This window comes from Pholis gunnellus (assembly GCF_910591455.1).
Source record: "Pholis gunnellus genome assembly, chromosome: 2".
In the NCBI taxonomy this organism is placed as follows: domain Eukaryota; kingdom Metazoa; phylum Chordata; class Actinopteri; order Perciformes; family Pholidae; genus Pholis; species Pholis gunnellus.
In genome coordinates, this window is record NC_136536.1 from 1,564,697 (window position 1) to 1,579,130 (window position 14,434).

At 40.7% G+C, this 14,434-nt stretch overlaps 1 protein-coding gene across 1 annotated transcript; it reads left to right on the plus strand.

Moving 5' to 3' along the window:
- Positions 1 to 2,241: 2,241 nt before the first annotated feature.
- LOC306707773 (uncharacterized protein) lies at positions 2,242 to 5,540 on the plus strand (the record flags this gene model as incomplete). The annotated part of the gene is made up of 7 exons (XM_079175377.1): positions 2,242 to 2,354; positions 3,301 to 3,536; positions 3,734 to 3,889; positions 4,105 to 4,200; positions 4,608 to 4,645; positions 4,730 to 4,837; positions 5,361 to 5,540. 7 exons carry the CDS (start codon positions 2,242 to 2,244, stop codon positions 5,538 to 5,540), a joined length of 927 nt encoding a protein of 308 aa, XP_079031503.1.
- Positions 5,541 to 14,434: the final 8,894 nt, after the last annotated feature.

Here is a 14,434-nt window from a genome sequence, read left to right on the forward strand (position 1 = left end):
GGGTTCTGTATGACTACTGAAAAGGGAGTTCAGGACAGGACCCAATAGCAGACCACGAGACAGGAATCAGGTACAGAACACTTTATTTTTACGCTGTACAGAAGGCAGGATCACCTGTGTGGATCCCTTAATCCGACACAGAATGACTGGAAGGGTCCGGGAATGAAGTCTGTGTGACGACTGTTCCGGCATGAAGACTGTACGGACTGACCACACAGGTCTGGAGGACCAGGGTTCAAATACTGCCCAGATCTCGTTAGTAGGATGTGGGTCTGGTGCATCAGCCTGCAGGAGGTGATTAGCTGAAGTGTCTGCAGCTGTGTGGCTCTGGGAGGCGTCTGGTCTGACAGGGATCCTGACAACTACAGAACAAGATCAGAACAAATGCAAAGAAACAGTTAGAAGAGTCAATTTAGAATGGTTTACAAAGAAAGTGTTTGTTTTTCCTTTACGATAAAGTGGATACAAATATTTAAACAAAATAACGAGAATAACTAAGACTACGAACATCAATTCAGGTATTTTTACTTTGCTTCAAGACCTTCAGTTTCCTGAAGTCATTATTCACAATTGGATCTTAAAATGTCGATAAGATGTATAATGTTGTTCTGTGTAGACATGCTGAAGACCATCCTGCTGTAGCTCAGACCCTGCAGGACAAACACACACTGATGAAGAGGGGAGGAGAGAGGAGGTGTGTCTGGAGGAGGGACTCCATCATTTAAAGAAGAAAGCACTTCCTGTTAGTCAGAGAAGAAGGAAGAGAGGCGAAGGTAAACCATCAGAGTCTCATCATGAAAGTCCGTCACACGTTGATCTGCTTCTTCTTCCTCTGTGAGTACATTCACTTTGTATTTCTGTCTCTCTCTCTTCTTCATGTTGACCTGAAGTTAATACTTCACTTGATTTATCGTATCAGACTGATGAAGCCTCACACTAGTTACAACACATGTTCAGGCTCTTTGTGGCCAGTATGGACAGAAGAAGAACAACTATTTAGTCTACATATGAACGTGTGAGTATTGTTATCGGGCAGTACTTTAGTACTAAGTACTTTATAAATAGACTGTACATCAGGAAGGAGACAAACTCGCTTATTATCAGTTACTTTCTAAGTGAAACTCATTTCATAGACACAGTTCAGTGCCAGCAGTCTCACTTCCTTTTATTTAAAGTTGCAGCAACATTTTCACTTTAGTATCAAATATGAAATGAAAAGTGTCTGAAGGATCATTGAAACGTGTGTTTGAATATTAACATAGTTTGCTCTCTTCATCTACTTGTTTTCAAAGGTAACAAAATGCCTTCTTGTCTCCTTGTGTTGTGTTTTTACAGTAACACAAGTTGTGTGTTCTGTTGCTTCACCCTGACTGTTGGTGGAGTTTTGTTCTAACTTCCCTTCTAACTAAACACTCGCTGCATGTGGTGGAAGGTAGATCTCCCGTCCTACAGACTAAAAGCTGCTTAGAGCTTGTGTTTGGAGGTCAAACAGCTCGTAATTCATCTCTCATATCTTTATATGTTGCTCTGAAAACATCTCCCTCAAACAACTTAATTCAACATGATTACATTAAACACATGATTTACCTTTTGCCCAATTGTTATTTGTACTGTTTGGAGCTTGAACGCACCGTAATGTAACTGAATGGAGCCTCATTAGCTGTTAGCTAAACTAGACTACAACACATTATTTTACTGAAAGTAGACCTCTGATAAAGATCACTTTTATGTTCCACTTGCCCAAACACAGAGTCTACTTCCCCGGGTTAGTGTTAATGTTGAGCCCTGTGAGCAGTGTTTAAAGTGATGAAGATGGATTGTTCATCACATGGACTACAGAGTGTACACATGTTCACAGAATAAGGAAGATAAGAGTATTTAATAAGGATTTACATTAATGTAACTGGTCAAGTAGGACGTGGAGACTTTACGTGAATGTAACATGAAGAAGACGTCAAAGTCTCTGGTTTTCAGTCACAGACTGAACTGGATGAACTGAGCAGCTCTCAGTGTGACTCTGGATCTTTGTTAACGTGAAGCAGAACATATCGTCATCATCCGACAGGAAGTACACACAGTAACTCATGATTGTTCATCTTTTCAGCAGCTCTGCAGGATGGAAGCAACGGTCAAGTCATAGTCTATACAGGAACTGAAGGAGAAGATGTCAGAGTTGAATGCTCCTCTTCTCTTTCTGGAAGCAGTAAGATCCTCTGTAAGGAACCATGTAAACAAAAAGACATGATCATTGAAACAACCAATGTCAGAGCTCAGAAAGGCAGATTCAGCATTGAATGGAGGAGCAGAGATGTTTCTGTGACCATCACACAGCTGACCAAGTCTGACTCAGGACGGTACAGGTGTGGCATTAAATCTTCATACCAGCAGTTTGAAATCATGGTTGTAGACGGTGAGTTTCTACTAAAAGTGGTGAAAATGTTCTTTCTTCTGTCTTTACCATGAACACTGATTCATAGTCACATTGTGACAGGTCTGCTGTAAAGCAACAGATGAAGCTGTTACATAATCTAACGTATAGTTCTGACTTCACATCAGTGGCAGATGTTAGATTGTGGCTCAGAAGGTAGAGCGCTTGTGTTGAAGCTTTGAAGCTGAAACATCAAACGCATGATTCTGGATGTGTTCAACGTTATCTTCCAGACTGTTTTATTACGGTAGTAGACACTTACTAGGATTCTTTCATGTGTTCACAACAAAGAGTCTATTAACATGTTATAATGTCATCTTAAGCAGTAAATTAAATATAAATTAAAAACATCGTACATGTGTAGTCGATATTGAGTCTTTTCATAACCTGCAGTTGGAAGATGAACGGTGATTATGATGCACCACATCCTCAATGACTACGTTAACATGCACTACATGCTCAGTGTTTAGTCCTTATTTCTAAAAAGACAATATTCCTACAAAACTCTTCACACTTTAATCCTGGATAATATCTGCATATCACACCTGTTTATATCAGAAAATGCTCCGTTCAGACGGAATACGATGTTTACATGAACAATATCAAATGAAGAATATTGTCACATTCATAATGATAGTGGAATATGAGGGCATGTAAACGGAGTCAGTGTTGTGTTGAACTGTGAGCGTCACAGACTGGTTGAACTGGGCAGCTCAGTGTAGCTGTGGATCATCATCTACAGATAGTAACTATTGATGGTTCATCTTGTCAACAGCTCGGCTGGATGGAGATTCTTCTGAAGAGAAAACCATCTATTCAAGACCTGGAGGAAACATCTTAGTTGAATGTTTCTTTCCTACCTCTGACACCAGGAAGTACTTCTGTAAGGGAGGATGTAAAAAGAAAGACATTCTTGTTGAAACAACTGCTTACGAAGCTCAGAAAGACAGATACAGCATCAGATATGTAGAAGGATCTCCGTCAGGAGGATTTGTGTTTGTGGGCATCACACAGCTGACCAGGTCTGACTCAGGATGGTACTGGTGTGGTCTGGACAAACCTTGGTCTCCAGATTCCTACCGTAGGTTTAAGATCGTTGTCACAGATGGTGAGTTTCTACTTGAGAATGAAAACGTTTGTTTGTGTCTCTGGAGGTCTGAAGAAAGTTTTCACTGACAGCAGCTGATGTTGTAAAGTCCGTGTGAACGCTGATGAATGCTCATTTAAAAGAGTTCAGCTGACACACAGCAGAGTCTCCTCTCTCATCAGGACCTCTTTGTGTCGGCATGTTTTTGTTGTTCACAGCTCCGACCACTTCTAAACCAAACCAAGCTATGACGTCATCAGTCCCATCAGCCTCCACAGCAGCAACCAGTCAGAGTTTGAGCTCCACTTCAGGAAGCTCCAGTGCTTCATCAGCTTCCCCTGAAACCATCGAGCAGCCTGAGACGATGACTAGAGGTACATCCACACACTGTATGTCACAGTATTTACTGTGTGTGTGTTAATGTGTTTATGTTTGCTTGTTACCAAGTACCTTTACACCGTTGTTTCCTCAGAATTAATTCTCACAACAATATATTTTTTGAACTGTTTTTGTCCTGAATACTTTCACACACAACATGAATATTACACCAGGAAGTGTCGTGTAAGACAACGTTGTTCTTCTCAAACAGATGTGCTGCTGTCTGTGGGTCTGGCTCTGGTCGTCATGGTGATAGTATCACTGTCTGTGCTGTTGTTCTGCAGGAGGCGGACTTCTAAACCCAAAGGTGAGGCAACAGGAAGCACAAACTCAGACGATCACACCTCTGGAACTTCTCTTGAGAAAAGAACTGTTCGTTCTCTCTTTCACTGTGAACGTTGTGCGGCCGAGTTCACGCGGGAAACGGAAGCAAAGCTTTTCACACCAGAAGCACATTTTCTGTCTTTCTGCTTGTCGCTCCACAAAATCCACAATCACAAGCAGCAGTGACTATTTCTAATGAATGTAGTGGATGGATTTAGACATTCCATCATGTGGGAATCAGAGGGAGAACATCAGAGAGAGAGAGAGAGTGGGAGACATATTTTATTATAGAATTAAATCATTTATACTGTTTGTAGTAAATTCTCAGTGTCTTCATATCCAGATGTTTCATCAGTGTCCTCCTTCTAAACATACTGTTGTGTTTTTTAGAACTTCCTGTGGAAACACAGGACGCTGATGTAACAGAGGTGAGTCAGAGGAAAGCTGAGAGCATCTTTAGTGTTTGTGAAGCGAGCTGATGTTAATAAAACCAAACCCGTCCTCTCCTGTAGGCCAACCGAGTGTACGAGGACATCAGAGAGGACGGACGGAGCCGGTCTCCTGCTGTGGAAGTCCACGATGAATACAGCCTCGTCACTGCAGTTAACTTACAAAACACAGTAAGTAGAAAACATGATTTTATCTTTGGGCTCAGAAAGAAAGAAGCTTTCAAGAAAACTTTCATGAGCTTGTTCTTCAGTCAGAGACCCAGCAGCCAATACTAGTCCGAAGGGTTTGTTTACATCTCCAGCTTACTTTTCGTTCATATTCACTTTTGTTAAATGGCTGTTTGGGGTTTTTCATTCATTGTATGAATTACATGAGTTACAATGTTTGCAGTTGACTCGAATGTCTTTGTTTTTCATGAATGCTCTTCGATGCAGCGCTGTTTGACAGTTGTTGGTGGTAAACGTGCCGAGAACTGTTGCAATGGGCCAGAAAAGGCAGAAAAGACAGAAGGAAACGATGCAGGTTATAGAATAACGTTACAATTAGAAGATCGAATATGTTTTTTACAAGTTACACAACTGTGCTTGTTGGATATAAATCTCCAAATGGCATCTTTTTAATAGTAACTTATCAGATTTTTTATTGAGCTGAAAACACTCCAAACGTTACCTTCTCTCTGTTTTCTTTTTCCAGGCTGAAGACCACTCGAGCAGACTCACCTACTCTGAGGTGACTTTTTCCAGCCGGGCCGCCGGCTCGTCCAGCAGCGGCGTCCGTGGTGACGACAATGTCGTCTACTCTGTTCCTCGAGTAGAAACGCTCCGTGCTGAAGATGATCTGTACTCTACTGTTAATAGAGAGCTGCAGAGATGATGCATTTTTGTAGTCCAACAGGAAGTTAGCGTAGCACTGGTTCCCTCCACATAAAGCCAGTAGGATTCTTCCATTATATTTAGAATTTTCGCAGAAACAATTCTATTTGACAAACAGTTGTTTCTGATTCTTCCAGGTTTAGTTCATTAAGATAATCTTCACAAATGAACTACACTTTTATGATAATTGAAATGTAAAGTAAAAAGCTAACGTTAGTCTATAAAGGAACTCCACCACGGTCACGTGACTTCATGTTAGTCTATAAAGGAACTCCACCACGGTCACGTGACTTCACGTTAGTCTATAAAGGAACTCCACCACGGTCACGTGACTTCACGTTAGTCTATAAAGGAACTCCACCACGGTCACGTGACTTCACGTTAGTCTATAAAGGAACTCCACCACGGTCACGTGACTTCACGTTAGTCTATAAAGGAACTCCACCACGGTCACGTGACTTCACGTTAGTCTATAAATGAACTCCACCACGGTCACGTGACTTCACGTTAGTCTATAAAGGAACTCCACCACGGTCACGTGACTTCACGTTAGTCTATAAAGGAACTCCACCACGGTCACGTGACTTCACGTTAGTCTATAAAGGAACTCCACCACGGTCACATGACTTCATGTTAGTCTATAAAGGAACTCCACCACGGTCACGTGACTTCATGTTAGTCTATAAAGGAACTCCACCACGGTCACGTGACTTCATGTTAGTCTATAAAGGAACTCCACCACGGTCACGTGACTTCACGTTAGTCTATAAAGGAACTCCACCACGGTCACGTGACTTCACGTTAGTCTATAAAGGAACTCCACCACGGTCACGTGACTTCATGTTAGTCTATAAAGGAACTCCACCACGGTCACGTGACTTCACGTTAGTCTATAAAGGAACTCCACCACGGTCACGTGACTTCACGTTAGTCTATAAAGGAACTCCACCACGGTCACGTGACTTCACGTTAGTCTATAAAGGAACTCCACCACGGTCACGTGACTTCATGTTAGTCTATAAAGGAACTCCACCACGGTCACGTGACTTCACGTTAGTCTATAAAGGAACTCCACCACGGTCACGTGACTTCACGTTAGTCTATAAATGAACTCCACCACGGTCACGTGACTTCACGTTAGTCTATAAAGGAACTCCACCACGGTCACATGACTTCATGTTAGTCTATAAAGGAACTCCACCACGGTCACATGACTTCACGTTAGTCTATAGAGGAACTCCACCACGGTCACGTGACTTCACGTTAGTCTATAAAGGAACTCCACCACGGTCACGTGACTTCATGTTAGTCTATAAAGGAACTCCACCACGGTCACGTGACTTCATGTTAGTCTATAAAGGAACTCCACCACGGTCACATGACTTCACGTTAGTCTATAAAGGAACTCCACCACGGTCACGTGACTTCACGTTAGTCTATAAAGGAACTCCACCACGGTCACGTGACTTCACGTTAGTCTATAAAGGAACTCCACCACGGTCACGTGACTTCACGTTAGTCTATAAAGGAACTCCACCACGGTCACATGACTTCATGTTAGTCTATAAAGGAACTCCACCACGGTCACATGACTTCACGTTAGTCTATAGAGGAACTCCACCACGGTCACATGACTTCACGTTAGTCTATAGAGGAACTCCACCACGGTCACGTGACTTCACGTTAGTCTATAAAGGAACTCCACCACGGTCACGTGACTTCACGTTAGTCTATAAAGGAACTCCACCACGGTCACGTGACTTCACGTTAGTCTATAAAGGAACTCCACCACGGTCACGTGACTTCACGTTAGTCTATAAAGGAACTCCATCACGGTCACGTGACTTCACGTTAGTCTATAGAGGAACTTCATCACGGTCACATGACTTCACGTTAGTCTGTAAAGGAACTCCATCACGGTCACGTGACTTCATGTTAGTCTATAAAGGAACTCCACCACGGTCACGTGACTTCATGTTAGTCTATAAAGGAACTCCACCACGTTCACGTGACTTCACGTTAGTCTATAGAGGAACTCCACCACGGTCACGTGACTTCACGTTAGTCTATAGAGGAACTCCACCACGGTCACGTGACTTCACGTTAGTCTATAAAGGAACTCCACCACGGTCACGTGACTTCACGTTAGTCTATAAAGGAACTCCACCACGGTCACGTGACTTCACGTTAGTCTATAAAGGAACTCCATCACGGTCACGTGACTTCACGTTAGTCTATAGAGGAACTTCATCACGGTCACATGACTTCACGTTAGTCTGTAAAGGAACTCCATCACGGTCACGTGACTTCATGTTAGTCTATAAAGGAACTCCACCACGGTCACGTGACTTCATGTTAGTCTATAAAGGAACTCCACCACGTTCACGTGACTTCACGTTAGTCTATAAAGGAACTCCACCACGGTCACGTGACTTCATGTTAGTCTATAAAGGAACTCCACCACGGTCACATGACTTCACGTTAGTCTATAGAGGAACTCCACCACGGTCACATGACTTCATGTTAGTCTATAAAGGAACTCCACCACGGTCACATGACTTCACGTTAGTCTATAGAGGAACTTCATCACGGTCACATGACTTCATGTTAGTCTGTAAAGGAACTCCACCACGTTCACGTGACTTCACGTTAGTCTATAAAGGAACTCCACCACGGTCACGTGACTTCATGTTAGTCTATAAAGGAACTCCACCACGGTCACGTGACTTCACGTTAGTCTATAAAGGAACTCCACCACGGTCACGTGACTTCATGTTAGTCTATAAAGGAACTCCACCACGGTCACATGACTTCATGTTAGTCTATAAAGGAACTCCACCACGGTCACGTGACTTCATGTTAGTCTATAAAGGAACTCCACCACGGTCACGTGACTTCACGTTAGTCTATAAAGGAACTCCACCACGGTCACGTGACTTCACGTTAGTCTATAAAGGAACTCCACCACGGTCACATGACTTCACGTTAGTCTATAGAGGAACTCCACCACGGTCACATGACTTCATGTTAGTCTATAGAGGAACTCCACCACGGTCACATGACTTCATGTTAGTCTATAAAGGAACTCCACCACGGTCACATGACTTCACGTTAGTCTATAGAGGAACTTCATCACGGTCACGTGACGTCATGTTTCTATCAGAGAACTAAACGTTCAAATCGCTTCAGCTGGTGTTAAACACAGACTAAACACATTGACTTAGATACGAGGGAACCAGAGGTATACAAATATTGACTCACTTGGTCCTTTAGGACTCTTTCCTGCAGCTCTCTATCAGCTCCACTGTGACTCTCTGTCAGCAACAGAAAGATGGTTTGTTTTAAGTAATTGTTAAATAATCTGAAACATTTTCACAAAACCATGAAATGTGCCGCCTCAACAATCTGCTTCAGTTTAGAGCTACTTTTTTTTTATCTCTGTCTCATTTTCAGTTAATTTTATTATTAGTCATAATATATGTTATCAAAGTAGTTTATTTTGTTTAAGACAAATAATGAATGTTTAAGTTTCATTACTGTAAATCATTTTGTCTGGATGCACTGATACAGATATCAATGATAACGGGGCTGATCTATGTAATTCAGTTCCTTGTTTATAATGTGTATGTATATATATATATATATATATATATATATATATATATATATACATTAAATACAGGAACTTTTATTCATGTGTAAGCTTTGAGCTATTTGTTGCTGCGTTAAACAGGCTGACACTTTTAATTAATTTAATTTTTTACCAAGTTGCTGGAGCAGGATTTATATTTAAATAATAGATAACAATTCAGTGAATTTATATTTATTTATTTGTTATATTGTTTTTTGTGTTTTGGCCTGATGTCCCTAATATTTTGGTTAAGACAAATCATTTATGTTTAAGTTAGTTTTATCATCACAGTAAGTTATGTTGGTAAGAAATTGTTTTGATTCAGTTAAAACTGAGTAAATTAAAGTTCACTCTTTTTGTTTGTCAATTTAACCAAATTTAAAATGATACAAAAAATAGAAAGAAATAAGTTGGAAACATTATTTTTCTGTGTGATGTGATCAGGCCTGGTTCTTGTTCACATCTGGTTTAAAGATGCTCCGAGTGATATAAAGTTATGTAGATCCTATACGTAGATATGCGGAGTTCTCATAGACGTGTATGATTCGTACTGTTAAGCTGTTTGTATTGTGGACAATGTTCATATTTGGGATTTGCACCTCATTGATGTCTTTAATCTTTAAATAGTATTTTATATTTGCAGCTTTTCCTACTTTGCACTGCAACAGTTTCCCTCTGGATAAATAAAGTTTTATCTTACAGAACATATTCTGGAGTCTTCTTTTAGAAGATTCATGTCACATATGTCTTGTTGGTAAATGGTTAATATTTAACATATTTGAAAAAGGAGAGCGACGATGGACGAGTTCATCTCTGTGACATGACAACAAGCAGTTGCAGGTGATGGAGAGAGGAGGAGAGTAGCGCTGTGGGTGGAGTCTGGAGGAGGTTCTCCATCATTTAGAGAAGTGAGAAGTTCCTGGTTTGAAGAAGAAAGAGAGTCAGCGTTCAAAACCACCAGAGCATCAACATGAAAGTCTGTCACATGCTGATTGTGGTTCTCAGTGAGTACTTTCACTTTCTCTGTGAATCTTCTTCTCTTCATGTGTTTACTGTTCATCAGGGTGAGACTTATATCAGTCCGGTGCTACTTCTGTCCATCTGTCTCTGACTGTTCCTGTTTCCGTGGTTAAACGTGGTGATCAGTCACTTTTAATTCATTATAACTGTGAACACATTACTTTCCTCATGTATCAGTAACAAGAGACAACCTCCGGTTCTTTAAAGTGAAGTCAAAGCGTCACGTGTTAAAGCTGCATTCTCTCTAGTGTCCACCAGGGGGCGACTCCTCTGGTTGTATAGAAGTCTATGAGAAAATGACTCTACTTCTCTCTTGATTTATTACCTCAGTAAACATTGTAAACATGAGTTTACAATACAGCATGTCCACAATCACAAATATGATCTGAATTCTGAATTCAGTTGTTTTGTTTTGACAGAAATACAAGTGACTGTTTACACATTCAACACTTTGTGGAAGCTTCTTGTTTGACTGAATATATCAACAGGAAGTTCAGTCACTTCTCTGTTCTACTAAATATGAGAAAAGAGTGAAAAGTTGAAGATGGTGCTGAAATCAACAGATAAACTGTTCGATACACTGTTTTATTCATGAGCAGCATCTTAAACTCGTACAGCTACTGTGTGCATCGAAGCTTTGGACCTGCGTGTCTTTCAGAACCTCCTGTAGAAACGGACTACGCTTCTGTGTCAGAGGTGAGTTCGGAGACATCTGAGTGTTTGTGAATGGAGCTGATATTAAAAACCAAACTGTGTGTAGGCCGACCGAGAGTACGAGGACATCAGGGAGGACGGACGGAGCCGCTGCTCTTCAGTTTACACTCACGCCAACTACACCAACCCGACCGGAGCTGAAACCGGCGTCGACTACAGACAGCGTCATCACCGCCGCTACTTCAGCACAAAGTGAGGACAAAAGACGACCGTGAGAGACATGAGCTACTTGTTTTGTTTGGATGCAGGATCTTCGTTTGTGGCCTGAAGCACAAACGAAAAGTTGCGTCAACGCACAGAAGAGGAAACGTTGTTCCTCTTCTGTGGAGGCTGATTACAGGAAGGAGTGACGACATGTTCTCACCGACACGCAGCTTCATGCAAAGTGTGACGTTTAAATGGAAAGTTTATCTTTTGTTTCCTCAAAACAAAGCTACACAAATAAGTCAGCAGAGATGGAAACTTTTGTCCCACAGTTTGATCAGAGATTACAGCAGAAGAACAGCAACATCACAAAACAATAGAATATAAATATAAACGTATACGAACAATAGAATAACAATGATTAAGTGTAAAAGAAGAATACTGACACCATTGCAAAAGATTAAAGAATATAAATAAGAGTAAGGTAAAATAAATTATAATATTTAAAGTAAATAATTCAACTAAAATAGAAAAAGTTAAATACAAGAACAAAGATTAAATACAAGAGTTAAAATATAAAGTGTATAAGAAGTGATATTGAAAAAGCTGTAAAAAATAAATATCTATTTTGTTTATCATGAGAAACCTTTTCCCCGAATAAGAAACAGGAAGCAGACCGGTGTGAAACCTCAAAACCACAAGCGTCCGTTGTTTCAGGAGGAAGTCGTCAGACTGCTTGATGTTTAAATGTGGACGCAGTGAGAGGAAGAAGAAGGTCTTTAGATAGTTATTAAATATTTAACAAGAGACTCAGAGATAAAACCCTGTAAACAGTTTACACACACACACACACACACTGAAGTTAAATTCACGTGACAGAACAGTAACCGGGAAGGACTTCCTGTTATTTACATATGAACTCCACACACAGACTGTAAATGAGAAGTGGACGTCACTCATCGGTTTATGGACATTTTGAAGCCTTGAGTTCAGCGTTTTATCCGTCGACGTTTTGTGACGTAGAGACGCCGTATACGTCTCTGGTAGAGACCTGTCAATCACCGTGTAGCCCCGCCCCTAAAGCATCCCCTGCTTTATGGTCTGTTTGACTCTAAATGGACCATCATTCACTAAATGAACATCATGCTGTATTGAAGAAGACTTGAAACTAGAGATTGAGACCATAAAATCATGTTTACAATGTTTACTGAGGTAATAAATCAAGAGAGAAGTAGAGTCATTTTCTCATAGACTTCTATACAACCAGAGGAGTCGCCCCCTGGTGGACACTAGAGAGAATGCAGCTTTAACACGTGAAGCTTTCAAAAATGGAGGTTGCTAGCACAGTGATACGTTAAGCAAATAAAAGTGCAGTAGAGACTAACATTCACAAGAAGACAGAAGTTATGACTCTACTTTTAATCAAGCTTATCTTGAATCATGTTGTGTGTAAAATAAATATCTGTTATTTAGTAAAGATGATATCAAAGGCCTGTAAAACATGAATCTCTGATCTCACATAAATATTAAATATTGTTTAGATACAGGTTTTAGTAAACATATATCTGCAGTTAAGAAAACACATTTGGTAAAATAATATAAGAGAATGGAGGTAAATCAACATTAAAATACTCACTTTTAACATTTGTTCATTTATCTTTTACAACATATTTTAATATATTTACAGCCTTTAATCTTGTATTAAATATTAAATATTATTATCAAACTGTCGTGTATTTAACTGCACTTTAAACAGCAGCTGTTGAGAATGTAGTTTGCAGATAAAACAACTCTTTTGTTCCCAGTTAACTCATTGAATACGAACACAGACTTTCTTCATGACTGTGAAGCTGCAGCTCGTCCATGTTGTTCAAAAACATAAGAAAAACACAGAACTTCAAATATACTTGAGGACTTTTAAGTCACATCCTTCTGGATGTCCACACTGGTTCTTCTTTTTTAAATATTGTCAGAGGTCGTTAAAGCTCAGCTGTGACTGCAGCAGAGCGGTGTGCGTGTCTTTGTGTTCACACTAGATCACTGAGGGGTGAGCTTAGTTGAAGTACCTTCATGTGTCCACTAGGTGGCAGTGCGCGCCTCCTCACACGGACCCGTGACTCAGCCGTGGTGCCTTCAGGAACCACATGGTGTGATTCTTGTTCACGGTTAATATTTCATTTGATATGTAAACCAGTGTTTCCATCAGGATTGATGCTGAGTGACCTCAGACTCTCACAGGAAGTCCTCATGTAACAATAACTGTACATTTAAAGTTGAATGCGTCAATCTGGTGAACTAAAGAGCAAAATGAGTTATAGATCTATGAAGAATGATGTTCATGTTTTAGCAGTGGTGGAATGTAACGAAGTACTTTCACTCAAGTACTCTCCTTAAGTACAATTCTTTTATTTGAGTATTTCCATTTTATGTTACTTTTTACTTCTAGTTCACTCTCAGGGGACATATTGTACTTTTAACTTCACTACATGTGTTCAACAATATGAAGTACTAGTTCAGCTACTTTACAGATTTAGATTCTTAATACTAAATATTAAATCATTTTACTGATCGCATTCACTCTCACAGCTCTGTGTGTTTCAGAGAAGCAGCTGTAAAAAGCCTTTAAACGCAGCCTGTTGTACACTAGCTGGTGCTATGAGCAGCTACAGGTAAATGTATACAAGTACAATACTTCCCTCTAAGATGTAGTGGTGTGAAAGTAAAGTACAAGTACATTAAAACTATCAGATTTCCCTGCCATGCTTAACTGTCTGCAGGTTTGTGGATGCGATGCTGCTTCATGCAGTGCAGTCACATCAGTGCAGATTTCCCAGCATGCAGAGGGGCGTGCTGTTCAGAGAGAGTCCTCTAGGTGGAGACATGAACACACACAGACTCTGAGGACAAACGTAGTACTCGTGTGTGTGTGTGTGTGTGTGTGTGTGTGTGTGTGTGTGTGTGTGTGTGTGTGTGTGTGTGTGTGTGTGTGTGTGTGTGTGTGTGTGTGTGTGTGTGTGTGTGTTCCGTCTTCAGACCTCAATAATCATGTCAGCGTTTCTCTCCGGTTGCTCACATTAGTCGACAGTAATAAATATAAATGTGTCGCACAGAGTTAGTTTTTAAATTCTTTGATTTGATTCCCCCTCAGTATTGACGAGTCGCTGTTCGTCTTGACGGTCTCCTCCAGGAGACCGCTGTTCGCTCCCCGTGTGGAACGAGAATTATGATTTATTTGTGTACTTCTGTACTTGTTTGAACCCAAACAACGATTTCTTCCTGAAGCTAACTAAGCAGTTCAGTTAAAACCACAAGAGCTGAGGATTAACTTCATACAAACCATTTCATTAGGAGACGTTACCGCTGTGTTCTTACTGGAGGAGTGAGCG